The sequence below is a fragment of the Vidua chalybeata genome, chromosome 10 (genome assembly GCF_026979565.1).
Source record: "Vidua chalybeata isolate OUT-0048 chromosome 10, bVidCha1 merged haplotype, whole genome shotgun sequence".
Classification (NCBI taxonomy): Eukaryota; Metazoa; Chordata; class Aves; order Passeriformes; family Viduidae; genus Vidua; species Vidua chalybeata.
The window spans coordinates 21,837,814-21,865,737 of NC_071539.1; the positions used below are offsets into that span (position 1 = coordinate 21,837,814).

The 27,924-nt window shown below is 48.1% G+C and overlaps 1 protein-coding gene and 1 long non-coding RNA gene across 3 annotated transcripts; one reads left to right on the plus strand and one right to left on the minus strand.

Moving 5' to 3' along the window:
• Nucleotides 1-3,605: 3,605 nt before the first annotated feature.
• LOC128793054 (uncharacterized) lies at nucleotides 3,606-6,290 on the minus strand. The gene is made up of 3 exons (XR_008432649.1): nucleotides 6,090-6,290; nucleotides 5,733-5,866; nucleotides 3,606-4,457 (listed from the first exon to the last, which is right to left on the minus strand). It is a non-coding gene; the product is annotated as an uncharacterized LOC128793054 (long non-coding RNA).
• Nucleotides 6,291-6,505: 215 nt separating this feature from the next.
• Nucleotides 6,506-27,715, plus strand: STK25 (serine/threonine kinase 25). Of its 2 annotated transcripts, none has more exons than XM_053951363.1 (12): nucleotides 6,506-6,606; nucleotides 7,401-7,516; nucleotides 13,633-13,863; nucleotides 14,982-15,038; nucleotides 16,106-16,214; nucleotides 17,454-17,611; nucleotides 17,864-18,049; nucleotides 18,602-18,747; nucleotides 19,618-19,732; nucleotides 20,025-20,096; nucleotides 23,468-23,604; nucleotides 25,032-27,715. In XM_053951363.1, the coding sequence occupies exons 2-12, from the start codon at nucleotides 7,487-7,489 to the stop codon at nucleotides 25,069-25,071; spliced, it is 1,281 nt and encodes a 426-aa protein (XP_053807338.1). In that variant the 5' UTR covers nucleotides 6,506-6,606; nucleotides 7,401-7,486; the 3' UTR covers nucleotides 25,072-27,715. The 2 variants fall into 2 exon arrangements, with proteins under 2 accessions (XP_053807338.1, XP_053807339.1); XM_053951364.1 differs by having other exon boundaries at nucleotides 6,506-6,602.
• Nucleotides 27,716-27,924: the final 209 nt, after the last annotated feature.

The following is a 27,924-nucleotide window of genomic DNA, read 5'->3' on the forward strand; positions in this document are numbered from 1 at the left end:
CTGCCAGCAAGATTGAGAGATAAAGGCTCTTTTCTTTGCTCAACACTCAAGTCAGCCTTAAGAGCTATTCTATCAGCAGAAGGTCAGCCCTGCGCAGCCAATATTGCAAGATTTATAGGGATGCAGTCTGAAAGCAGGAAGGAGACTGATGTAGCTTTAACAGTCTGCTGCAGTCTCCATACAAGTGAAGATCTGAAGAGCCATCATCAGAGCCAGTGGATTTCCACAGTACCAGCTCAGACTGATCTGTCTTGTAAGGGTATGGATTTCTCTTTGAATTCTCTCTAGCTTTCCTTAAATGAGCACCATTTAAAGCCTGGAGCACGACATTACTGCCAAAACAAAACAAAACAATCACTTTATACTTATCAATAGCTGTGATGCACCCAAATAGAGCAGAACTAATGTCCTATGCCTTAGACCAAAGGAAGGAGCAATTTGGATTCAGACGGCTCTCTGATCCTAGTTTCCTTTGTTGAATTCAGGTAAGGTACTGCTGCACTTCAAAGTCTTCACCAAAAAGAAAGGTGACTATGGAGAACATCCCCATTTAAAACAGTCAATGTAGCTTGCAAGCTCAGGCAGAGACTGTTTTGGCATGAGCTTGACTAGCATCTGCTCCACAGAAGCTCAGGGGCCAAGTCCAGACAAAAACTATAATCCACAGCAAAGAGTAAAACTGCCAATGAGTCCAGCTCTTGCTTCTTTCTGTAGGAGTTCATTCTTTCCTAGAGCTTGTAAGCTCCACTTTGCACTGGGCAAAACCATATGCCCTGGGAACATGACAGATTCAAAAGGACCCTCTTGTCAAGAAGATAACTTGCCTTCTGTTCCTATAGCAGTAGTGTTTAACTGCATAATGCAGCAATAGTGCTCTTCCACATCACTGCTCTCCACAATAGCACTCCAGTCACAAACCACTTCAGTCTCTTGGTATCCAAAAGGAGCCAGAAATAGCTGCTCTCCAAACAAGCACCACACCATCAAGAGAGTTGTTCTTGCAGTACATTTTACGGGAAAGTTTGACCCCCCCATCTATCCTGCTAAGTAATTCTACCTTTAGGGAGAGCACTTAACACCCTCAGCTCTCAGACTAACCACTGCTCCACAGCTCTGTTTATGCAATGAAAGTGCTACCACTTCTCAGGGCTCTCCAGGCTCAAGGTGCCTAAGCTGCTGCAAATAATCACAGAATCATAGAATGGTTTGGGTTGGAAGAGACCTTAAAAGTCATCTCGTTCCAACCCCGCTGCCCATGTCCCTTAGTGACTCCAAAGCTAAGGTGCCAGACCTAATATCAGCCAGCCAGCATGTCCCCAGTCACCTGGTGGCTGTACCCATCTCCCTGCACAGTTATTGTCACCCTCCATGATACACTCCACTCTCTGCTGGTTTACCCTCACCGCACCTGAATTTTTCATGTGGTACCCAGGGTAGACGGAAGAAACTGAACCAGACTTGGCCCCACTCACACAGCAGCAAAGCTCAGAGTCCCAGGACAGAGATCCAGGCACAGGCCACCACCCACCCTGCGCCCCCAGCTCCCTCCTTTGGAAGGGAGATATCGGCTTCAAGGCTGGGTGAAAAGCTTGGAGCTCCTGGCTTTGAGCACCGCTTCACGCAGCGGTACGAAGGGCTGCATGACCCACGCAGCACAGGCATGAGCAGTAACAGAGCAGCAGGGATTCGGCAGGAGCAGTGCAGCCGCTTGTTGCAAGGGACCGACTGGGGCTGCCGGGTGCTGCAAGGAGCCGGGGCTGCAAAGCGCTGTTGCCATCTGCTGGCACCAATACAGAGCAAACCAGGCTGGCTTCCAAAAACCTCTTCCCTGCCCCAGAGCCATCAGTGCTCCCTGACAGCACGGTCAGCACGGCGAGGGCGCTAGGAGGGCTCTCCAGGTCTGCCGCACATGTGAGGAAGGGGGGAACAAGGTGGAAAGGCCTGAGCTGCTGCAGGCTGAGCAGCCCCAGGACCCAGCAGCAGGTTCGTGTCCCCATCTCACACACAGACCAGCTGCCCCATGCCCCAGGGACATTTCACAGCAGCTCATACCACACCGCTCTGCCCAGCTCTCCCAAGGATACCTGCACAGCCTCTCTGACAGCACTGGCATGACAAGCTTCTCAAGAGAGACAGAACAATGTAAATCCGGGTATTTTGAATAATTCATGCAGAAAAATCTATCAGTGCTTGAACCAACCATGAAGATTTTACAACCCAGAGCAGGTGGGATGCACAGCACTAGCTCTTGAGGTCCTTTCCTCCTGGTTTGTTTTGGCCATAAATAGCTGGAGCAAGCCTGCAGTGGTACTAGACACAGTCTACTGACCAGCATTCTTTGTTTTTATCAGCACATGGGGCTCCAGACTAACCTTCCCTGGGAGGAACATGTACAAAGGGGGGCAGTGGAGCTGGGGAAGGGTCTGGAGCACAAATCTGATGAGGAGCAGTTGAAGGAGCTGGTGGGGGCTCAGCCTGCAAATGACCTCCCTCTTTACAACTGCCTGACAGGACGTGGAGCCAGGTGGGGGTCGGGCTCTGCTCCCAGGGAACAAGGGACAGGACAAGCGGAAACAGCCTCAAGCTGTGCCAGAGGAGGTTTAGATTGGATATTTAGGAAAAATTTCTTCCCCAGAAGAGTGGTGAGGCTCTGGCACAAGCTGCCCAGAGAAGTGGTGAACTCACTATTCTGGAGGGAGAGTGTAGATGTGGTACTTGGGGACACGGGCTGGTGCTGGGGGAACAGTTGGACCCAGTGGTCTGAGAGGGCTTTTCCAGCCCATAGGATTCCATGATTCTGTGTCTTGCCACACATTTTCATACCCACCCACCCCCTCACCCCTTTTCTGTCTGACCCAAGCAGGTATGCAACAGATGGGAATACAGTAATACAACTGCAGCGCTTTACCTTCAGGTAGGAAGGCAGCTCTGAGATGTCTTGCTGAAAAGTTCCTTGTTCTCCAAAGCATAGACAGAGGAGAGGGGGCATCAGGAGAGAAGGCTACAGGTGCTCTGGCGATTCACTACACACTCCATAGCAAAAAGGAAAAGCTGAGTTACTTTAGTGGGACATTTAAGAAAATGTCAGTCAAAGCTTCTTGTAGCTATTCACACTCTTCTCTGGACTTCACAGAAACAGAGCCAGGTGTGTCAGCTCATTGGGCCAAAGCTGTAAATACCTGGGTCAGGATTTCTCTTTTTTATGAGAATTATAAGGGTTATCTCAAGCAGTGTTTGTTCCACACTGCCAGCAGAAAACATCATTTTTTTAAAAAATAGTTACCTTTTTTAGAGAGAATATTTAGCAATTTTGACTAACACATCTCTGATAAAGGCTCCAGTTCTGTGGACAGGAAAAAGCAGACTCCATGGGCATACAAAACTTGCCACAGGAATAGGGACTGCAGCACAGCTTACTTGTAAGTAGCTTTCATAATTGACATTGGGTTTAGCGGCTGGGTGTTGAGCAGAAGACTTATTTAAATACTACATTTTTTATGTCACCAGCTTTTAACCAAGTTTTTATTATTATTATTATTCAGAAGGTTAATCCCTTTGCTTTAACAGAAAGAACTAACAGAAAGAAAAGGGGGAATAAAAAAAATAACAATCTTATCCTCTTGAAAATCGTACAACAGAGAAGACATAACTTCTAAAAAGCAGTAAGAAACCCTAACAATAGAAGAAACCCCATACAAAAGATGCCTTTGTTTTTCAGCTTGATTTCCCCACAGCATCAAGGCTAAGGCAGGTACTCAGCACACACAACAAATATGTGAGCTTACAGGTGTGGGTATTTGACGTGTCCCTATTCAAAGCTCTTGACCAATTTTAAAAAGCATGGGACGAGGAAAGCATGAAAATCCTAAAATTTTGTGAAGCAAAAGGTAAGGACAGATAAGAACTTACTCATACTTGCCATGAAGGCAAAGACTAACCAGCAGCATCAGAATTAGCGCAGAAGAAAGGGACAGCAGCAAGGCTGGCTCAGCCCTGAGAGCCACCTGCTGCATCAGCAACAGGGGACTCCCTATCATCCCCCCCTGCTCCAGGAACAAGGTAATCCTCCATAGCACCCCAACAGACACAGAGGAGCTTACTCTGACAGCCAGAGGCAGGAGACAGCACAGTCCTGCCCAAAGTTCCCTTTCCCACAGCCCTGTTTCCCAGGGCCAGGTGAAAGCTGCAACCCTGAATGCTCAGCAACTGATGTCTTGTAGGCTTGGCCACTCCAGCACACAATTAACTCTCTGGTGCTTTCCTCTAGCTGAAATACCTCCTCTTCTGCACTTGCTTAGCTGGCTTTTTCCAAACATAGATCTTCTGGAGGCAGGGACTGGGTTTCTTTCAGTGGAGGTAGATGGTGCAATGCACAGGTAACTTAGGGGTACTGAAGCAAAAAATTATATCTATACACATCCACAACTTGTAGTATGACTGTTCTGTAGTCACAATTGCTAATGTTAAAATAAAAATAAAAATTAAAAAAAAAAAAAAGATAATTAGCTTGCTATGAATACAGCACCAACTGAAAGAAAACCAGGGAGCAAGACTTTGGCTCCATTTGATACATTCTGGAAATCAAATGGAGGAGATGATGGATACAAACATGCCATGGACAACCATGGAGAAGTCAGGCACACCTGCTTCCCCAGCATCAGCATTTGTTTCTGCATTCTTCTGAGTATAATAATCCTCTCCCCCTACAAAACAGGCTCAGAAACAGCTGCCTGACAACAGAGCAAATATCTCTAGGCCCTGTATCCCCAGCTTGTCCCAACCAGAGTGTCCAAAGTGACCATAAATGGTTTCCTCCAGGTGGTGGCCAGACCAAAAACCTCACACACAATCTCTCCTGCCCCATCCATAGAGCAACAGGCTGCAAAGCAGATGAGGAAAAACACCAGCCCACATTTGAGCCCCTTTGTGTCCTGTGCTCCTGAGGCAGCTTTAGCAGTTTGAGAAGGAATCACCATGCTAACCCCACATGACAATCACCTTTATGAAAGACTTATCCTGAACTGACAAAACAAATTAATTGCTACTCCTGTGTGTATGTTCAGACTTGGCACATTAATTAACGTAAGACTTCTGCCCTTCGGGCTCATGCCAACAGTGGCTGAATTAATGACTGTCTGTGTGACAAGAGGTGGAGAGCTGAGGTATTGGGGTCAAATGGTCATTAAGTAACATACACAGGGACTCAGGGAGATAACAGCTCACCCCTTGGTCCTTGCTACAGTGGAACCAGAGCAGAACTTCACTCTCCTTCCTTTCCTGCTTCACATGAAGCTTTGGTTTCTCTGTCTGTTCATAGATCTCCTAAGTAAAGGTGCCATGCTGGAATAGGACTGTTTATGAGACAAGATGGTCTGATTTTGTGGGGCTAGAAGGCTGGTCCTGCAGGTATAAACTCACGGCTCCAGCAACCCAAGGATCCTACAGGCAAGAGCTTTGTGCAAACCTCCCAGTGAGGCATAGTTGATTTAAATACAAAACCAGAATCTCACTGCAGATTTTGATACCTGTACTCTATCTATTTGATATTTTCACACAGGTACCTCAAAATGCTGTTTGATTTGATCAGGGGCAGAGAAAGAAAGAGAAGGGAGACGGATGAGGGAAGCAATGCCGGAGGGAATAAGAGGACTGTGGGGGAGCTGCTGGCTGCTGCCAGACCCATCTGTTCATGCAGCGACGGTTCCAGGGTTGCTCCTCTTGCTACAGCTCACCTGTGCTTCCGAGCAGCGCCAGCTCCCCATCAGAAGCAGCAGGTTGTGATAAAGGCTTTGTGTGTCAGCGCCACGGAAAACCTGTGCCTGCTTTGTTCAATGCGGGAACAGCGTTAAAGCTGCCTGGCAAGAGGCTAAGAAAAAAAAAAAAATTCCCCTTTGAAAAACGTGAATCAGTCACTGACATTACAGCACGTGAAAGAAAACCCAACCCCGCGGATGCAGCGCTGAGAACGAGGCCATGAGGGAGCTTCCGTCCCCTCGCCTCTCCTCCTCCCGCTCTGCCACCTCCCCCGGCGGCCTGGCGTCCCCGGGGCAGCGGCAGTCCCCGGCGGCGGGGAGGGGATAGCCCCTCACCCTCACGGGGAGCAGCGGGCAGGAGAACACCTGAGGGCGGGCCTGCCTGGCGTCACCCGGGGAGCTCCCGGGCACAGTCCCGTAAGGGCTGGCGAGAGGAAAGCCCCGTGAGGCTGGGCTAGGAGCACAAAAGCGACTGTCCCGCCACCTCCTCCCCGTCACTGCGGGGCCGCTGGGCCGGGCAGCGCCCACCCCCCACGCCTCAGGACTCCCCGCCCCAGCCACCCCCGCGCCGCCCCTCCGCCCTGCGGCTCCGCCTCGCCGCTGCGCGCGCAGCATTCTGGGTATTGCAGTCCAGGAACTCGGTTCCACTGCCGGCTGGCGCGGCGTGAAAACTACATCTCCCGGCGTGCCGCGCGGCGCGGCCTCCCCCGCCGCCGCGCCGTGTTGTTGCGCCCGGCCCGGCGCTCCCCCCCCGCCGCGGCTGGTGTCGCGGGGCAGCCCGGGGCGGCGGCGGCGGCTCCGTGCGCCAGGGCCCGGCATGGCGCTCCCGACGGCGGCGCAGCGCTGCCCGTAGGTGCGGCGGCGCCCAGGGCCGGGCGAGCCTGCGCGGGGCGGCCATGGGCCGCAGAGGGACCCTGAGGGTGCCGGGCGGGGCGCGCTGAGTAGCCCATGATGGCGAGGGGAACGCGGGAGGGGGGAGATCTCTGAGGTGTGAGGTGGGACGAGGTGTCCGTGACGGGAGTGGGGATAAAGGGCAGCTGTGGGGGCCGCGGCGTGACGGGGGATGCTGGGGTCGGGGGCCCTGGAGACGGCTGGGCCGAGGGGGCCGGGCTGGGGCTCAGCTGCTGCTGGGGTGCAGGGAAGGGCCGCTGAGGAGAGCAGAACTGAGGAGCGGCCGGGGTGGTGCGGGGTTGGTGTCCCCTGAAGAGGAAGGTGTGAGCAACTGAGCTTTGCCAGTGGCTGTACCGGGGACAGTGGGAGCGGAGGAGTGCTCTCAGTGCTGAGGAGGAGCAGGAGAAAAGGAGTGTCTGAGGATGATGCTGGGGAAGATACTGGGAGTGGTGGTGAGGCAAAAGAACTGTGGGGTTAGCTATAATACTGGGGAGCGTGCTGAGGTGATGGTAGGGGAAAATGGAGCCTGGGACTTGGTCAGTGTGTAACATTAGAGTGAGGTTCCTTGACGCATCTGGAATTCATTTCTGTAAAGAATTGAGAAATGCAAGGAGGGCCTAGCATGCTTAGAACGTGTTGGCAGGTTCAAGGAGCACTTCAGATTAAGGAGAGAAAAAAGATGCAGGTAACTCTTCAGGGGAATGAGCCAGCTTCCAAGAACCTCACTTGAGAGCTATGTATTCTTGCTTGTCACAGCTGACCAGTGGAGAAATCATCACTTTCCCGCTGTGCTGCAACATCCTAATCCTCCCTGATTTTGCAAAAAACCCCATCCTGTAGGCATGGCTCACCTGAGAGAATTTGCTAGCCAGGTAAGTGGTGATTAAAAGTTTGTTTTAAAACCCTCTTCAAGGGTTTACATAATGGTGTTTGCTCTTGATACAAGGGTTTCAAACGAAAAACCAGAAAATCACTTTTTGCCACTCTTTATCTCTATTGCACAGGTCTCAGCTTACTCCTGTTAGCTGATTGACCTGTGTCTGACTCTGTACCTGCTGTTGGGCTGATAGTGATGTGTTGCTAGCCATACAGAAAGTGAATTCTTCACCCACTTTGGAGCCTTTCTCTGGGATTAAGTGTGCTCTTTTTAGGGAGACAGGAGTCATTGGCTTTCTGAGCATTTTTTGGAAGGAGGAGTCTAGAAATGGGAACAGAAAAACTGTGTATGCTGGCCCTGCCAGACATACCTTTCTAAAGTGTTCATGGCATTAGTGTCAGAAAAATAGTGCTTGTAACCTTGCTGTATAAGAGGCAGTGATATTTGATACTGGGTCATAACTCTTCCAAGAGATCTCAGCTTCTGTGGATGTGGTTAAATGCTGCTGTTGTGATGACATTTTCACAAGAGGAGTGTGGAAAGATGATGCCAGGATTTGGGACTAAAAGCTAAACCACATTAATAGTATTGGCTTGCATCTTCTTCCCTCTGAATTTGGTTGTGAGGTGTGTTTGATTATTGGCAGATGTCAATACTGAACAGAGGTCTTCTTATACCATGTTTTGAGACATTATTCTGTTCTGCTCCTAGGTGTAGAATTACTAAAAGCTTTAGTGGTTTGAGCTAATGCTCTCTCTGAACCTTTACTGATTTAAAATTGATTTGCAATGCACCTTAGTTTGCATGCTGTCTTTCACATCAACTGTTTCCCCAAAGTGTGTATGGAATTAAATGTAAATATAATGCCTGGCTGAGTCACTGTACAGGGAGAGAAGGGGAAGGATACTGTCTGATTAGGGCTGACAACAGTTCTGTAGCTGCAGAGGAGGTTGCTCTGAAGCTTTTTTTTTGTACACAGCATTCACTTATGAAGCTTATTAGCATTCTAGTGGTTTCAGCTCTGAATTTATTATGGAAATGTTAGGCATTCTCAGACCCTGTCATCCCATGACTGTCTGGTCTAGGAATAGAAAACCAATCTGTGTTGTCCATTCCTCCAGTCTTTTCAGGAATCCCTGGTGTAACTGAGGCTTGCTGGGAGGGCAGTAGGAACTGGTCTGAAGTTTTCTTTACTGGGATTTAGGGAGCAGAGGGAGGTGCTGTGAAAATCAAGGGACTAAGACTTGCCTTGGGCTGTCAGAGGCTTGACTTGTCTTTGATTCTCAGTTCTGGTGCTGATGGGCAGAGTTACCTTAGGCCACTGCTCAGGCTGCTCTGCCTCTGTGGTGCCATTTCCCTGCCTCAGCTGGTTGTCTCCTCTCTTTCCTTGGCATCCTTTGCTGTGAGCAAACAGTGCTGCAGGCCTGCAGTCTTGGTCTGAACCTCTATCTGCCAGGGGATGTATTTGTGTTAGTTACTATGTTTAAAGCTTTGATTTGAGCTGTGTTTCTAGATTTGTTGTTCCTTACCTGACCTTGGAGAAGCCATTTAGGGTTTTTTTTGCCTAAGTAATGCTTCATCTCCTGAAGCAAAAGATTACTGTCTATGAAGAGAGTTGGGAGTTTCAAACAGTGTTTCAAAGTGTTGAACACAAACTTCTCTCTTTTCTATACTCCAGAAATGTCCCAGGTTTTGGCAGTTGCAGAGAGCTATGCACAGATTTCATATAGACAAGGAAGCTTTCAAATTGTTCCAGATACAAAGCTGGTTTCACCAAAGAGACTGTTGGTAGCCCAGCGGTGAGTGTTCATCTTGGGAAGCTGGGGAGCAGAGGAGGCAATGAGGGAAAGAGAAGAGCAGATGAGTTCTATTAAAACCAGCTTCCTTCTTCCATTGTGTTTGGCAGAGGAAAATTTTGTTTGTTTGTTTGTTTGGCTGGTTGGAAAGTGCTGCAGTCAGAAATAACACTAAATGTGGCTGTGGTTCCACATAAACCCTTTGAAGTTCCCACCCTCCTGGTCAGCTTCAGCTCATAAAGTATTGGCAATCTTCTGTTACAGACCTCTCCCATATAGAACAGTGATTCCAATTCCAACCTGCACTACATAAAGGAGTTCTCATTTCCAAAAGAGTTTAAGCACCCCTCAGCGTTTTGGTTTTTTTTTTTTTGCAACAAATGCAGGCATGATTCTTGCTCTTGAATATTTTGAGAGCAAGATCCAGCTGGACACAGCCCAGAGAGAAGATCTTCAGCTGGTTCAAATGGTGTTTGCTTCTGTTCCCAATATGCAGCTTATCTTTTCAGGCAGTAGCTTTGAAATGAGGGCAGATACTTACCCTTCTTCTCTAGTACTTATCCACATCTTCTCAAAGACTGTGGCTATCATGTCTCAGCAGCTGGAGGTTGCAGAGCTGCCAAAACCATTCTTTCCCCATGAAGCAGCTGGTGTTGCTGCCAGGCTCATCTCATAACACTGCAATTCCTAATAGCTGATGGCTGCAGTGAGTTGGTCTGTTTTAAAACATGGTATCATCAGTCAGGATGGCAAACACTCCCACACCTGTCAGGACAGAGCATCCTTCTTTCCTGTGCTGTGAGATTGGATCCCAGAGGGCAGAAGTGGAGCACATTACTGGGAAATTGTCATCATCCCTCTCATACTTGTTCCCTTCCTGCACTTGCAACTGAGCTGGTGCATTGTGTGCTCTCCCTCCAAAGCCTGCCCAGGCCTGCCTGAGCCAGCTCTAGTGCCTGACTGCTCTCAGTGGAGAGGAACAGCAGCAGGCTTTTTGCTTCAGAACTGCTGCGTAACAAGCAGTCAGCCAAGGAAAAAGTTACAATGTAGTGATCATCCCTTAACAGCTTTACATGCAGTAGTAGAACAAGGAGCAGCTGCAGCTCCATTTTTCAGCTCTGATGGGTTCTGTGCATGTGGAAGAAAAATGGGAAGAGCCCAAGCTGGTGAGCAGTTGCAAAGGTGACAGGTCCTAATAAGCTGCTTTGGGTTATCTGTGCTCATTTAAGCAGGTATAAAACATTTCATCTGGATTCTGTTGCTTCCTACTAATGAAGTTCCTGGTTGTAGCACTGCAATTCCAGAAGATGGATTTCCAGCCAGGGTGGTTCTCTAACAAGATGACTGGTACTGAGATAAGTCATATTTAGGAGAGGGAGGGATGGTGCTTGTTACACCTCTCACCGTGGTGCTTTGCAGGTGCAGGTGTTTTGGGGAAGGGAAGAGTCAGGAGTGCATCCTTCTCTCTCCTGACAGAGCAGTTCCACAGCTCTCCATTCTTGGTGGAACTGCATTTGTGCTGCTGAGTGCTGAGGCTTTTATGCCCACAGATCTGAGCATTTTTGTTTGTCAGCACAGGTCACCATGTGGTCTCTCAGACTAGATTTTTTTAATGGATAAGGGCTTTTGAACAATGTCCTGCAGACAGTACATCTTAGTTGGTTGTGGAAGTTCAGATTTGCTGAAAATGCCACCTGGCAATTTCTTCTGTAGTGTCCACAATGGTAGTTCACAAGGTGTGCTCTTGAGCAGACACTGACCTGCTTGAATTGGGGATGGGCCTGTTTCCTCTTCCCTGTTTCCAGAAAGGGAAGAAATTAATCAGCAAACTGTGCTCCTCCAGCAGTATCTGGAGACTGTAAATGTGGCTGGAATTACTCTGTGGCCCTGTGCTGACTCCCTGGGTCCCTGCTGTCTTGCTGGGTCTGATTTCTGCAGTTTTGGCCAGTGCATCGAGGGATGTTCATCCTCAGGCCCTCCAGAGAGTCAGACTCTTGCCCTGTCACCTGTGAGCTCTAAAGCATTTCCAGGTCACTACTGGGAAGGTAAATCCAGCACCTACAAACGAAGTGTCCTAATGTTTCCACCCTGGGAATGGGCCTGTCTCCCTGCCCATCAGTTGCATTGTTTTCCAGAGTCCCTTGGGCAAAATTTCTGTCTGCTTGTCAGAAGTTTTGTCTCCTTCACAGCACCTACCCGAATGTCTTTGTTCTACAGAAAACAGGATAAACCAACATCCAAGTCTGGAAGCTTGTTTACAAAGCTTTCCATTATTACAGAACCTGCCACATAAATTGGTGGTTGTCCCTAAAGCTGCCTGCCACAGCCAGTGCTCTTATGTTTGATGTCTTGATCTGGAGAAATCAGTTCTGATTCTCTGATGTGCTCTACCAAGCTGAGGGGAGGAGCAGTTACTTCCACCTTGCTGTTTCTTAACTCATGGAAAAATTACATGGGAGGGGAGGAATGTTTTCTTGAAGGTTTGCTTCCCTGCAGTATTCATGTGGGTAGTGTTTCTTTTCTGAGCTGAGCAGGTGCTTCTAGGAGATGATCCTCTTCCTCTCCCTTCTCCCTGATGTGTGGGAGTGGCTGATATGTTGATAGGCATTTTTAGGGTGCAGTAGGTCACTGTGCACAGTAATGTCTGGGGCACTTTATTGCCCCTTCCTCCAAGTTGGTTAACAGGTGGAAACTGTTCCTGGTCTGTAGTGAGCCTGGACTAGTCAGCCTGTTCTCCCTGCCAGTGGTCATCATTCTCCTGTTGTCCCCTAATATTTCTCAAGCTCAAATCCTCTTCCCCCCACCTCTCTCTCTCCAGTCTCTGCTATGCATCTCCAGTTCTTATCTCTGAACATCCCTTCTAGTCTGTTTCCAGTGCATTTGTTCAAAGTACAGCCTGTTTGGGTGTTGCTATGGATGCAAAAGGATATTTGGTTATCTTTCTGTATCTTGGACTGGAGTTTGTGTGGAAATCCTGTTGAGTGAGTTGCCTGTAAAGATCACCTGGGTTTGGCTTATAGCAATGCACAGAAGGCAAACAACCTGTGATGACAGACTGGCTTAATCATTAAGCAACACCTTGGGCTGTTCAATGATGGCCTGCTGCTAGAACGTGATGTGAGATGGAAAAATGCAGCTTCTGTGTTCTCTGATAAAATCTGCCAACTCAAGGCCCTTGTGAGAAAGCACTCTCACTGGGGGACGTGTTGGAGGTGAGACTGAGAAGTTCTAGGTGTGGAAAATTCCTTCTAGTGGCTTGGCTGCTTCCTAAGGTCAGGCCATATTTTCCAGGGTTTTTTTTTTTTTCCCAACTATTAAAAAAAAAAAGGCAGAAAAACTAATTGCAAAGAGCATTTCAGTAGCATGAAGGACCTCCTAGTGTGCAGGTGGACTGAATTAAATAGCATGAGAAAGTGACTGTGATTTCTTCCCTTTCTTACCCATACTCACCTTAATAAAGAATTAACTGTGCAGCTGCTGTTAAAAAAAAATCAGTATTTCTCTGTTAGTAACTACCTAGTTGATGTGCTTATCTAATGAAGGAGATGCTATTTGCCTTTGCATCTGAGGGTACCAGCTAGAGAAGAGGCTGGTATAGAAAAGGAGGTCAGGTAGGTGGAGTGTCCATTCTGCTCTCCTGCTTCCTCCTTGCTGCTGACCTTCCAAAAGATGTGAGGCTCCATCTGCCAACATCTAAGGAGAGCTGGGCTGGGTGCTGCCTGGAAATCAGGCTGCAGCAGAGAAGACAGTAAATGTGAATTCATATTACTGTAACATTTCACCCTTCAGACAAGTAGGGAAGGGTGCAGATCTTTGTAATCATTTCAGTCTTTGAGTGCAGGAAGGCTAACTAGGGGAACATTTTTATGGCCTCTTGCTTGTGTCCATTTTCTCATCCAGATCTCCAAGAGAAAGCTGGTTCTGGTACCCCTTGCTGGTCTGTATAGAAGTGTGAACAGATGCTTGCTCATGGAGCTGCTTTGGCACCAGCTGGTGCCTGCAGTTGAGCAGCCATGTCCCAATGGAGCTGACACTTTCCATAGTGGTATTTGCTGGCATTCTCATGCTGGGCTTCCCTCCTTTTCCTCCCTCACTGTGGTCTGCAGGGTTGGAAAGCCTGTGGAAAAGGTTTCTTCAGTTCGAATCTTGGATATATTCTGTGCTAAGTTTCTAAGACTGTTTAAGATAGGTGAGTATCTGGTGAATTTATTAACGTAGTAGGTGCACAGATATGGAGATGAGCTGTGTGGGTATGTGTGGTTCTCTGCAGCCCAGGAACTTAATGGAACTCTCCCATCTCTGCTTCATGGTTCAGCACTCCAGGGTGGATCCTGAGGAGCTGTTCACCAAGCTGGAGCGGATTGGCAAGGGATCGTTTGGTGAAGTGTATAAAGGGATCGACAACCGCAGCAAGGAAGTGGTTGCTATCAAGATCATTGATCTGGAGGAGGCTGAGGATGAGATTGAGGACATTCAGCAGGAGATCACCGTGCTCAGCCAGTGTGACAGTCCCTACATCACCCGGTACTATGGCTCCTACTTGAAGGTAGGACAAACCACGGTGGTTCCTTGCCAGTAGTTTGGGAATGGGGGTGCTGCTCTGTGAATGCTGCAGTGGATGGTGGCATATGGCACTGCAAGGTGATGTGTGAGTGGCAGCATGGCAGCAGGAGTGCTGGTGGCTCTGCTCGCTGCATTGATGTGCACTTAATAGCAGACTGGGCTTTAAGACACTTGCTAAGCACATGGAAATGAGGTGCCCTGTACTTTGTGGTACCAAGAGCAGGGCAATTCACTGGAGAGCAAGTTGTTTGTTGAAGACTGAACTTTACCTGGTCTGACAGTTCTGGAAAGGAAGTTGATGGAATACTTTTCCAGAATAGCACAGTGTTAAGGCAGTACCTCTGAAAAAAAGAGGAGGTTGAAACTACTTCATCAGAAATGGTGAAAAGAATATGAATTGAATTTATGGAGGAATGCTAATACTGCTTCCATTGAGAGCAGGTTTAGGAATCTCTAATGGAAATAGTGTTGATCAGAAGTGGCCTATGCATGCTGGCTGCTGGAGATGAATGGGACAGTGGGACTGCAGCAAACAGTTCCTGAGCTCTTTGGGTCCTGAATATTCCTCCTTTATTTCTCAAAGGCCATAATGCATTTTCTCAGCCTTCTGCTTTGTTTAATGGACCTGCTGCTTATCTTCTGTTGGGACCCTGTAACCTCAGCATGGAATCTCTTCTCTGAGGAGTAAGAGTGTCTTGCTGATTGTACCCTTCATGCTGACAGCTCTATTAATGAAATCAAAGGCTGCAATGCTCCCCTGCCATTGCCAAGAAGGATTTATGCTGAATGAGCTGTTGGAGAGATGTTAAAGGGCTCCAACCTGGGAATAAATTTATCTGTGGGCAATCCGGTGCCTGTAGGGGCACTTGCCCATGTAAAACTGCAAACTGAGAGTTAGAAATGTGCTGGAGGCAGGTAATGCTGTGTCAGCAGAAAAGAGGGAGGTTGGGGCTCCTTCCTTAAGCCCCTGAGAACTGCAGTGTGCAACATCTCTTGGACTATGTACAGGACTACTCTTGTGTCTTGCTGCCTTGTGGGTGTCTCACTTTTCTGTCTGCTTTTATTACTGTCTTTGCTCTTGAATTGTCCTCTTGCTTGCAGGGCACTAAGCTGTGGATAATCATGGAGTACCTGGGAGGAGGTTCAGCCCTGGATTTGGTGAGTAAGTGGCAAGTTCTGGACTATGAAAAATACTCACTGAAGACTGGGTTTGTGAAGTATCCATAAGCCTGACACTCACTTGCCACATAACCATCGTTTTGGCAGCCCTGTGCCCGAGGGGTAAGCAGTGTAGGACAGATATGTTTGGTTATGCTTATCCCAGGACAGAGGGAATGTTTTCATGGAGGCTCAGCTGTCCCAGCACTGTTGTCCAGCATGCTGTGCTACTGTATGATGGAAGGAGTCAGTGAACTGAAAAGTGAGCACAGCCAGTTGGCTTTGAGCAGTGCAAATCTGTCCTTTACTTAGTCAGAGTCATGGTATTGCTCAGTGCTTGCATAGCTCAGTAAAGACATGGTCTATGATTAAGTTACCCCAAATTTTCAGAGAATACAAATGCAGAATTTACCCATAGGCAAAGGTCCACTGCACAGAATTTTTCTCTGTCACAGAATTCTGTCATGGATTTTTTCTCTTCTCTTTACGACAATAATGCCCATTTTTCCAGAGAGGTAACTAATGATGTAGGGAAAACTGCTGAGCCTACAGTGACTTGGAGGAAGGTGTAGTGGGGAGCTGTCATCAGCAGCAGTTACCTGAGTGTCAGAACCTCAGTTGTTGCACTGAGAAGGCAGGACTTGGTTAGAGAAGAACTCATGGAAAGGAGAAGAGCTTTGATGCCATACTCCACAGCCTGAGAGTTGATATCTCAGAGGCTGAAATTCAGTACTTGCATGCTGGCAGAGAGACCTGAACAAGAGAAACTGTTAAAATGTTCTGTTGGCCAATGTATTTCCAGGCTAAAGGGAGAGATGAACTGCTGTTTGTTTGGGAAGCCTTTAACAGACTGATGACTGGCAGAAAATCCCCCAAAGTTTTTCCATTGAATGCTGCTAGGTGCAAACACCAGCATTCTGCTTATAGCATGTAAATCAGGCGTGCAAGAAGGTGCTTCCTGCTAAGTATGACCTGCTTGGCCAAGGTTTCCAAGTAACAAACTGAGAGCCTGGAAAATCCAAGGCATCAGTCACCCTCTTTTAAGTCACCTTTCTGCCTTTTTTCAGCTGAAGCCAGGACCACTGGAGGAGACTTATATAGCTACTATCCTGAGAGAAATCCTAAAAGGTTTGGATTATTTACATTCAGAGAGGAAGATCCACAGAGACATCAAAGGTAAGATTGGAGAGCTCAGCTCCCTTTCTTGTAATGGATGTTAGTAACATAATACTCAGAGTTATTATATTCACCATAATCTGCAAGGTTTCAAAGACTGTTTCTCAGTTCTGCTTTTCTTGTTGAGTTGCTGTTTTCTGAATCTGATGCTTGTCACTGTATCATAACTCATGCTTTTCATGTCTTTAGGGTTTAGAGTAACAGTAAGGATCTGTAGGTCTCCTCTGGCACTTGGAGTTTGGACAAGTCAGGGAGCTGAAGTGAAGGAGACAATGAAAGGCATGCTCAAATATTAGCTGACTTGTGTCATTTGCTTTTCTGCTGGACCTCCAGGGTGTGTGTGCTGGTTATTGTGGTTGTAGCTCACAGCAGGAGTGAGCTGTCCTCATGCAGGGTTCACAGCCCTAGAAAATCAGGGCAGCTTGTGTCAGCTTATCCTATCTATTGCTGTTTTTTATAGTCACTGGCCACGTGTAGTGTAGAGAGAGCTGGCATCTGCCTCTCAAAGAGCAGTGTCCCAGCAAGCCTAGAGCATCAAAGTACTGCAGGAGGATGGAGGGACAGTGCTGTGGAGCTGGGCCAGGGCCAGATGCTCACTGCTCCAACCCACTGCAGGAGGGGATGTGAGCAGGCAGGGCACAGAAACCTCATGCAGGGAGATGGGGAGAGAAGATTTTGTTGTGTATGTGAGACTGCATGTTTCTAGCACTGCAAGATTTGTAGGGGTGTTGGCTGCCAGTGGTGGGGAAGTGCTGAAAGTTGTTAGGTAGAGTCTCAGAATGAAAACCCCCATTCCCAAACTTGCACAATGTTATAGTCTTGTGAGTGAGTGGGAGCTAGTACAAGAGTGGACCTTGATCTCTTTAGAAGGATCTGCTATTTAACCTGTGCTGAATGCTACTTTGGGGAAAAGAAGTCAAGAGCATTAGAGACTGTGTTACCCTCCCTTCTCTGTGTGGCCAGGAGTCACATCTAATTGATGGTGTGGCCCTTCACATCTACTCCCTGCTCCTACCTTAGCAATATTCCCCTTCTGATCCAACAAAGTGCATGAGCTTGTTCCATGTTACCCAGTGGTGTTCAAAGCACGAGAATGGGTCTGAAGCTGGAAATCCAGGCTGAGGGTCATCACTGGGGTGAAGGAGGATGCCACAGGAGGGCTCTGCTCAGTATTCAGTTCTCTTTGGGCTGGAGGTGATTCAGAGGCCAGCAGACTTAATTGCTTATTTGTGCATACAGCTGCCAATGTGCTGCTCTCGGAACAAGGAGATGTGAAACTGGCTGACTTTGGGGTGGCTGGACAGTTGACAGACACCCAAATCAAGAGAAACACCTTTGTGGGGACTCCATTCTGGATGGCACCAGAGGTCATCAAACAGTCTGCTTATGACTTTAAGGTGAGCTGGGAGCTGGAGGATTGCTGCTTGGGGCTACTATACATGAGGTGGTGCTAGACAGAAACAGGGATTGGAAGTGCTCTTACTGCAGGAATTATTCTTTTCTGTTATGATGCAGAATCTGCTGGAGAAATTTGTGTATTAGACATGAAATGTCCCATCTGATTTATGTGATTAGCTGTCCTAAAACTGTGCTTCCATGTTGTAGAATTATTCCTTGCTGTTCTGTGTTCTTCTTCTTCTCTTTTCCAGGCAGACATCTGGTCCCTCGGGATTACAGCCATTGAACTAGCAAAGGGAGAGCCTCCAAATTCTGACTTGCATCCTATGAGGGTTCTCTTCTTGATCCCCAAAAACAACCCTCCAACACTTGAGGGTCACCACAGCAAGCCCTTCAAGGAGTTTGTGGAAGCCTGCCTTAATAAGGATCCTAGATTTGTGAGTATTGCTGCCCACCTGTGAATTTGGATAAAGGCCAGCAGAGGTCAAAAATGCCTTCAACAGGAAGATTCCAGAATCGCAGAGAGAGAGAGAGAGAATTGCTGAGGTTACAGGATGGACCTGTGAGCCTGGCAGGACTTCCTTGTGAGGGAACGTGGAGGGGCGAGCACTGATCACTTCTCTCTGATGACCAGCAATGGGACCTAAGGGAATGGCGTGAGGCTCTGTCAGGGGAGGTTTAGGTTGGATATTAGGAAAAGGCTTTTCCCTCAGAGGGTGGTTGGGCATTGGAATAAGCTCCTAAGGGCAGTGGTCATGGCCTCAAGGCTGCCGAGAGTTGAAGGAGTGCTTGGATAACACTCTCAGGCACTTTGTTGGGGATTGGTAGCATTGTTGGGGGCTGTCCTGTGCAGGGCCAGGAATTGGGTTTGATGATCCTCGTGCATCCCTTCCAGCTCAGGATATTCTGTGATTCCAGCTGAGTCAGTGAGCTGTGTGTTTAGTGTGCAGAGATGCTTAGATGTGACGTGCTTTCCTTATCTGCTCCAGAGGCCGACAGCTAAAGAATTGCTAAAGCACAAGTTCATCACACGCTACACCAAGAAAACCTCATTCCTAATGGAGCTGATTGATCGATTCAAACGCTGGAAGTCAGAGGGCCACGGGGAAGATTCCAGTTCTGGTGACTCCGACATGTACGTACATGTTTTGCATGGAGGGATGGCCCTGCTGCCCCTGCTTGCCCCAGGGTAGCCTTCTGCAAATAGCTCGGGTCCTTTTCCCACCTGAGATCTTACCTTTGTGCTTTCATTTGTGGCAGCAAGTGAGTGCTGCCTGAAGAGCCAGACTGTTACCTCCTGTTCAGTGGGACTCTGTTCTCTGTTCCGCTCTTAACCTGTGGAGCCTCTTTGCTGGGTGTAAGGAATCAGAACACTGACACAAAACATTTATAGTCTGCATGTAACCAGTAGAAAAGGGCTCTTATTGCCTGTATTTTTATGCACCCTTCATTAACTACCAGAGGTCCAGGCTTTAGCAGCTGTGGCAAGGGCTGTGTTGGTGTGTATGTGTACTCAGGGGTAAATCTTTGCACTGCCATGCAGGACAATCAAGTTATGGGCCTTGGGTGGAGAAAGGGCACTTCATTGCCAGAATGGTGTCACAGAGCTGCTCTTCACTGTGACAGCACTCAAGTGACCAAGCAGTCAGAGAAATTGGCTTATGACATCTAAGTCTGGCCCTCGCATTGTGAGCTTGGGTTGTCTTGAAATTCTCCTTAATTTAACTAGCATTAGAAACTTCTTCAAGCTGGCTGGATCAGAGAGGTGATGTGATGGTTTGGAAACATGATGTAGTGCTTAGCTCAGATCTCTTTGATGCTGTATAGGTGCTGTAGAGACTGAAGTGGTTTCTCTTCAGAATTTTTTCTGGGATAGGGAAAAGCCTGAAGGCCTGCAACAATATGGCAGTCAGGTGGGGAGAACTTGTGATTCTGGGAAAGTATGGGCAAACCCCCAATGTATGGAGCTGAGGCTTTGTCTTGACTTTCCCCTTTTCATTTGCAGTGATGGAGATGCAGAGGATGGAGACCAAGGTCCAATCTGGACATTCCCACCAACCATTCGCCCCAATTCCTTGAGCAAGCTGCACAAAGGAATGGCTCTTCATGGTTCCCAAAAGGTCTGTGTGCTGTCTGGTCTTTCTCAAGTGGATTGAACTAACATGAGCTTTTGGGTGCCTTGGGGAAGCCACCAGGCCCTCGTCTTCTGTCTGAAATTTATTTCAGTCTGGCACCAAGGGCTGGTGCTCCAGAGTTGCCTCTTCCACATAGCCAGAGTATTGTGATTTGTGACTTTTCCAAGATCTGGTGATGTTCTTTGTAATGCTGTGAATTCACCAAAGGCTGAGTAAATCATGTGCCCTTGCACAGCTTTTGCCTGTGCTTGTAACTTCTTCTCTTGTTGCTTTCCAGCCTACTGAGCCCATCAAGAGGCAACCACGGTCACAATGTCTCTCCACACTTGTTCACCCAGTTTTTGGGGAGGTGAGTAGAACCTTCTTGGTGTCTCTGCTGGTTGGAGATGAAGAGATACCTGACATAGATAAGTAAATGGGAAGGATTTGGAGAAAGGTGGTGTGGAGAGGTGTCTGGTGGGGTTAAAGGACTCTGAAGCATTTGTACCAGTTCAGAGGGCTGGACCATATGTGTGGAAAGTAAGTGTGTCCCTGGCATGTCCTCCTGAAAACACTTGTCTTTGGAAGAAAGGCATTACCCTTCTGGTAATCTGTGTTCTGGTGAGGATCTGATAGAGGAGTATCTGTCTCCTACCTGCATCTTAGGCTTGCTGATGCCTGGGCATCTCCAGACCCTGATGTCCATGGCTGAAGTGCAGCTCCTGTTAGAGCAGAGAGGTACTTGAGCTGCCTGTCACTGTGCATGTCCGAGCAGACATGCATGTGCATGACAGAGTTACTGAGGGGAAGGTAAGTGGGTTAGAGCAGGAATTGGCTTTGCTGGTTACTAGACCATTTCTTGATCTGTGCAGGCTGCTATTGGTAGAATGCCAAGACCAAGGAGTTCCCTGCCACCTAGCTTCAGGAAGGCAGGCAGAGAAAATGGATTTAGAAAACCTAGCCAGTTCTCCTGCCTTGTGGTCTGGATGGGGATGTGGAGTTGGAGTAAGAGCTGCCATTAATGATAGGATGGTGTGTGTATCAGCAGAGAGGTGACAGCTCACCTTTCCAGCTGGGTGATGTTGTCAGGGAAGAGGAGGATAATCATAAGGTGGCTGCTGGCTATGAGCTCTGGTTGCTCTTCTCAGCAGAAGGGTAGGAAAGGAGATTATGCTTTGGAAGAAATCAATTAGATGCTGCATGTCGGGGTTCTGTTCTTGAGATGCTGGTGACAGACACATTTTTTCTGGTCCTGACGAGTTCCTCTTCTGGATCCTGATGGCATGGCCCAGCAGAGAGCTGTGCTTTTTCCAGGAATAGTTTCTGGACTTAACTCTCTCTTCTCAGGTCTGCTGCTATGTGGAAGGAGGGTTCGCTGCATGGCAGGAACCAGAGGTCATTCTGAAAAGCAGGCTCTTGAGACCACTCCACTTTGGAAATTGGGAGTTTATCTAACTGGCCTCTCTGTGCTCCACAGGCCTTGACTTTCAAAGTCAGAGCATGAGGCCAGTGACCTGGGTCTTGTAGGCCTAGAGCTATGAGATGAAACCACATTAAAACCATGTTGGTTTGTGATGCAGTTTGTGCAGCACAGTCACTGATGTCTGGGTCTCTGTTCAGTTTAGGAGCCTCCTGGGGCAGAGTGCTCAGGGCAGTGACTGTAAATGCATTTTGTGCTTTTCTTTACTCACCTTGCTGCACCACTTCCAGGCAGGAAGTGGCTCCTTGGACATTTCATTTCTGCTATTTTGATTCCCTTGCCCCAGTTTCTTGATCCCCCTTTCCTTTGATGAGACTTTTGCTGGCTCTGAAGATCTCACTGAACAAAATTAGGAGCAGGAAGCGTTCTGGGCAGTCTCAGAAATAACCTGGGTTTTGTGAGCAGTGGAGGGGGCTTGAAAGAGAACCTCTCCAGGTGAAATCTTCTTTGCTGTTGCTTGCTTGTGTTATTTCTTGCTATTGGTAGGAAACTAGAACTGAAAACTTTGTCCTCCTCACTGTTGTATGATTGCACCTTAAACCAGCTAGGCTTGATCCCCTCTTTCCCTAAAGGGGCTGAAGCTGGGCTTTGTGAATGGAAATCTGACTGAGATGTTCTTCGTAATCTTTCATCTGCCTTTCCTGCGTGTGTGTTATTGGGTGTAAACATTGAGAACAGCTCATGAGGAGTCATTAACAGGTGTGGACAGCTACAAATCTGGAAGCATTGTGGAGCAGGGAGGTAAAATGATTTTTTGGGCCTGGTAAGGTTGAGCTCAGTGCAGTGCTCTAACTCCTGCAAGCCTCCAGAGAGCTCTTCTGCAGTGGGAAGAGACAGCCCAGCACACACAGCTCCCATCACAGGCTGCTGGGCAAGCTGAAGTTCAGGGGCTTGGCATCAAAGGCTGATGATAAAGTGACTCCTTACCTCCAGGACAGACCCTGTGCTTATTCTGAGGCAGGCAGGCTTTGGTAGGTACACTTCAAATCCTTGGCTTTAGCATCACAACTCTTTTTGGCCTAAGAAATCTGTATCCTTGATATGTTGCCCTCCATGCCCCTGCCACTTCTGACTGAGCAGAGGAGTGTGTGGGTTGTTCCCACAGCTTTGTGGTAGGGAACAGGTGCCCCACTGAGGGGGCAGTGGCCCTTTTTGGCTGGGAACTGTTTGTTCCCATCAGGGGACTTGGTGCACAGGAATGACTGCAGCTGCGGATTAACATTCACATAGTTCTGCTTTCTGAGAAAAGGTGAGCTCCAACAACAGGAAAGGCTGATCCTAGAATTGAGGCAAAGAACTGCAAGGCTTATGTAAAGCCCTTTAATCAGCACGGCCTAATGAGAGCTTAATTGAACTGGACCAGATGTTGCTTGTTCAGCAAATGCTTGAGTTGTTCAGCTCCTTGTGTGATGGTGCTCTGGGGAAGGGGCTGTCATATGAGCAGCTTGTGGGAAGAAGATGGGGAACTATTGCTGGGGTTAGAAATGTAGGATTTCCAGCAACAGGCTCCTTCAGGCCCAGCACCAGTGACCTGTGAAGCATTCCTTCTCAACAGAGCTGTGGCTATTTCAAATTAACAACTGGAAACATGTGCAAGTAGAGGCCTAGTCGGAGTGCAGTGACCATGAGAGATGTGAACTGATGAGGGAGGGTGCTGTGTGTGGAGGTCTTGATGTGTGGACTTTCTTTCCCTAACCCCTGGGTAAAGCTGTCTTAGAGAGGAGTGTTGGAGGCCAAGGGGCTCAGGATCCCTGTTGTGGCAGTTTTCTGCCTTGGCTTCCCAGTCACTAGAAGCAACTCAAGACTTTTTTGTGGCTGTTAAAAGCAGTGGTGACTAACTCCTGGCACTGGGTATATTCTGCCTGTGAGCCTGTGTGTGTGTCTGGGTGCTGGGGTGTCATTAGCAGCAAAGGTGATTGTACTGCTTCAGATACACCTGGAGTTCCTTGTGCTGTTAGGAGTTTTCAGGGCTGTTGGTCCATTTCTTACAACATTTAGTTAGTTTAAGAGTACATCCTGTTAGGTAAGGGCTTTGATTGCCATTAGTACCTGGAGGCAGATTTGAAGCCCAGACATTGGACTTCTACCTTGCTGACCTACAAATGAGCTCTTTTTGGTTCCTTTAAGTGGAATGTGGGTGCCCTCCTACACCCTGGTGGAGTCCTAATAAGAGGGAAAGGGCCTTCATGTCAGTGCTGCACTTCTTGACCAGTGCTTTCTGCAGCAAAATGAGGACCTAATGCCCTGTTTCTGGGTTGCAGCTCAAAGATAAGCACAAGCAGACTGGAGGCAACGTGGGAGCCATGGAGGAGCTGGAGAACGCCTTCAGCTTGGCCGAGGAGTCCTGCCCAGGCATCTCTGACAAACTGATAGCACACATGGTGGAGCGGGTCCAAAGGTGAGGGAGTGTCCTGAGGGTGAGCTGGGGCAGAGCTGGCACTGAACCAGCGGCTCCTGTGCTCAGGCTGTGCAAAGTCCAGGCAGACAAAAGTGCCCTCCTCGCTCCTGTGGCAATTCTTCTAACTGATTTCATTTAATGGCAACAGCTCTTTTGCCTCAGAAGCCTTTCCTCACACTGGACGGGTTTCTGTAGTGTAGGTGTATGTTGTAGGGCACAGAAAGATGCTGCTGTTTACCTTCATTTTTCACATAAATCTGTGTACACATGGTGTCCTGCTGGTCCCATTACCCAGGCAGCAAGGACTATGCAAAATGTAGTTGGGATTGCTTCTGGGATAGAAAGTTTCTGTTAATAAATATCTGTTTCATTGCAAGGAATGTGCTTTAAAGCACTACGTGCAGCTACGTGCTTGCCCACCTTTAGGTGTACGCAAAAGTGTGCTTCTCCTGAAAAGAATTATTTATTAAACCAGTGAGGGAATGTAGTCTGGTAGAATTTAGTTCTTTGCTGGGTCAAACTTGGCTCCACTGCTGGCCCCAAGTCCAGTCACATCCATGTGTTGCAGGTAGCAGCACAGCTAACCTGGTTGCAGATTTATCAGACTTTATTTAACATGAATTTGGCTTTTCTCTCTTTCACTGCAGGCTATCCTAAATCTCACCCTCACCTTACCATGAGAGAAACTTTACATTTGGCTCCTCCCTGGTTAACAGGCTGGAAGTGTTTTACCATACCAAAAGAAACTGTTCTGTGCTCTGGCTGCCCTTATAAACACAACCCAAACTATGCAGTCTTTACACCCTTGAACTTGGGCTTTCGAAGCATTTCTTTCTGGTGGGTTAATCTTTGTGCCTTGTAACTCAAGTACCTATTGAATAGAACAGAATCATTAAGGTTGGAAAAGATGTCCAATATTGAATCCAGCCTTTGATCACCACTGAGTCAGGCTAGACTAGCAGGTTGACTGGTAGTCAGGTAGACTAAGCAGGAGATGCATGTAGATGTGTGTGGGTGACTGCAGCCAGGTAAATGTTTCAGCATCCTTCACTTCTGTCAGCCTAGAAATGACACTGCTGGGCAGGGCAGAAGCACAAGATACTTGTTTTTTTGAGGGGCTTGCAAAACCTCAAAGACCTGGTTGCTTTCTTACCATAAAACATTAGAGGTGAAAACTTCTTATTAGGTTGGAACTGAATCTTGAAAGCCTGAAGAAATGTCAAACCACCTTGACTTCCTGTTAAAAGTGCTGCTTTTGTCTGTCAGGACTGCAAAAACTGGCAGTGGCAATGGGAGTGGGGACAGACCCACCCAGCCTGACCCCTTCCCCCACAGCCCTGCTGGTGGGTGCCTGTGGGCACCATTCCAGGTGAGAGCTTCCAAGAGCCAGCACTGAGCAGTTGTCCCTTGTTAATTCTTCCTTGCAGGTTTTCACACAGTCGGAACCACCTGACCTCTGCCCGCTGACACTCACGTTCCCTGCTGCTGTTGTCAGGGGGGAAGGATTTTTTCCAGCTTCATAAGAACTACATCTCTAATCCAGACCACCATCTGTTGGATGTGACATTGTGATGGACCCCAGGACATTTCAGAGCCTTCATGTTAGCCGTGTTTCCATGATAACCCAGGGTGGGGTTTGCAATGCAAGTACAATTTAGACCTTTTGCAGAACCCAAGATGGGTGGTCTAATTGTTTTTACAATGTAATCAATGCAGTTTTTAATTGTTTTCCTACAATGGATGTGTCCATTTTGGCTTGGTTTGATTCACAGCTTGTTTCTGGTAAATGCCTGGCTGCTGGAAAATGGGAGATTCTCTTCCACTGATCTATGTTTCACAGGCAAGTCTGATGGGTTTAGTCTCCTGCCCTTCCTAAAGAAGTGTTGTGAGCAGTCTTGTGTGAGTGCAGGGATGTTGGGAAGCTCTCCAGGCATTTAGGGCCTCTGGGGGAGTCAGAGCAGCTCTGCAGTTGTTCTGGAGGATCGCTTCAAGCCCTTCACACACAAGTAACAACACTTTCCAGTGCTGCAGCAGCTGAGCTGATACACGGTTGCTCTTTCCCAGCCTGTCATTTCATGGGAGGATGGGTTTGCTGATTGTTCTTTTCTTGGCTCTGGGACATCATTTTGTATTAGGCCTCAGTTCACCTACTTCAGGCAACAGCAGAACTTGCCTTGGGTCCCCAGGGAGCAGAAGACAAAGTGGGTCTATTTGCTGTGGGAGCTGGTGGAGTTCTGTCCTTGGTGCTCCTGGCAGCTGAAGTAGCTGACAGGCAGGCTGGTCTGAGCTGTGCAGGCCCACAGGGGCAGAAGGGTTAAAAAGGGGAGAGGGAGAACGCAACAGCTGCAGACATCAGCAAGGCTTTGGTTCACAGGGCAGAGGGACACTACAAAGCAGTTTTTGATGCAAGAGCCTGTGCTCTACAGGAAGACATAAACTGGATGGCTCACAGCAGTGTAGTAGGGCTGGGGATTCCCAAAAGCTGCTCTAGGCCTTCCTCTCCTCCTCAACTTTCCCTTTGTGGCTCCTCCTTCAGCCTGGGATCCAGACTCACTGCAGCCAGGGCTCTGCTCCAGCTGACAAGCTGGGGTGGTGTTTGGTAGCAGAGAAACTAAAGCATCTACTGCTGTGTTGGCTGCTTAAGGTATCGCAGCAGAGCCATCCCCAGGATCTTTGCTTTCTGTACCATACTAGTTTATAAAGCAAATCTTTAATTCAGGTAAGCACACAGATCTTAAATCTACATTTTAAAGGTCTAGAAAAGTAGACTTAGGAAAATAACCCCTGATAGCTGGTTGCTTAGAGAGCTGCTCTCTAACTGAAAAGAGATTCCCATGAAGTCAGCAAGAACTCAGTTACCCAGATCTTTCTGTCTGGGTGTTTGTATGTATGTGGATGATATGGCTCACCCCAGAGCCACTGAGAACAAAGGCTGGAGCTGTTCAGCATTTTTTTTTATGGCAGGCCACTTGGTTAGAAACAAGGCTTGATTTTTGGTACTTAGATTCAGACCTGCAGATTTTAAGTGCTGGGCTGCCAGTAGCTCAGGGGGACCATAAGTTCCCTGATCCTGGTGTATGGTGTTCACTTTACCTTATGCCTATCCTTTATTTATCCTGATGGATAAATCCAGGCTCAGCAACACTATGAACTTGTACAGTAGAGAAGAGGTGCTGCTGTGGGCTCTCTGATGCAGAGCGGTGTTCTGTGGTGAGAGCCAGCTCAGAGCTTGCAGTTAGGAAGAACAGAACAAACCCACTTTTCCCTCAGGAGAAGTTACTGTATAGACAGGAGGCTTGGAGAGGGGGAAGGCAGAGGCTGCAGGCCAGCATAAGGGGCCCTGCTGCTTTTAAAGTTGCTGTTCACAGCAGTAGCAAAGGTGTTGATAAGGTACCTGTGTCGTTACTTGCATGCTCTGCAGTGTAACGAGGAAACTTTTTAAAGGAAACAATCCCCACACCTTCGCCCAGTATTCAAAGCAACAATGGGTTTAGTTTTCAAAAACATTGAAAGGGATCTGCCACTTTCAATAAAGTAACAAAACAAATGAGGCTGGTGTAGCTGTGTTATTGGGGGAAAATGATTGGTGCCAGCTGCTTTTCTCTGCATTCTTCTTGGTCTTCCCCCACATCTTCCTCATGCATCTGTAACAGAGGCCCTAGAGACAGAGCCAAGTGCTGTGTGTGCAAGGATAACAGCTGCAGGCACATCAGTGTCTTCTGCTGGCACTCCAGGAAGCCCACACTATTGGCAAAGGTACAGCTGTGCACTGGAGGTTTTTGCTGGAGTTTGTTCCTTATCTGCAGTCTTTAAACTCTGGCTACGGGGGATCTCTGCCTTCCTCTTGGGCCCAGGTGGGACAGGGGCTGCCCAGGGAGGTGGTGGAGTCTCCATCTTTGGGGATAATCCACTACACAGATGTGGCCCTGCATGAGCAGGGGTTGAACCAGGCAACCCTGAGCCTATGTGACCTCAGTGACAGAATGAACACTTTGGAGGTGCCACTTTAACCGTGTTTAAAACCCTTGTGACTGTCCTTCCCCTGGCAGGAATAAAGGAATCTGCAATGCTCCTCATCTGTTTTTCCCTTGGAGCCAAGAAGTGGAACTGATTAATGTACTTCTGACGATCTTTTGGGGGGAATTTTGCTAAATGCCACATGCTCAGCTCAGCAGGCTGCTGCCAGGACAGTGGTGCTGAGCTGGCCTCACCTGCAGCTGGAGGGCAGAGGCACCGGTGAGAATGCAGAGCTGTGTGGGTGGGTGCAGCTTGTAATTGTAGTGGGGCCTTATAAAAATGAAAGTCTGACAGCACCCAGGC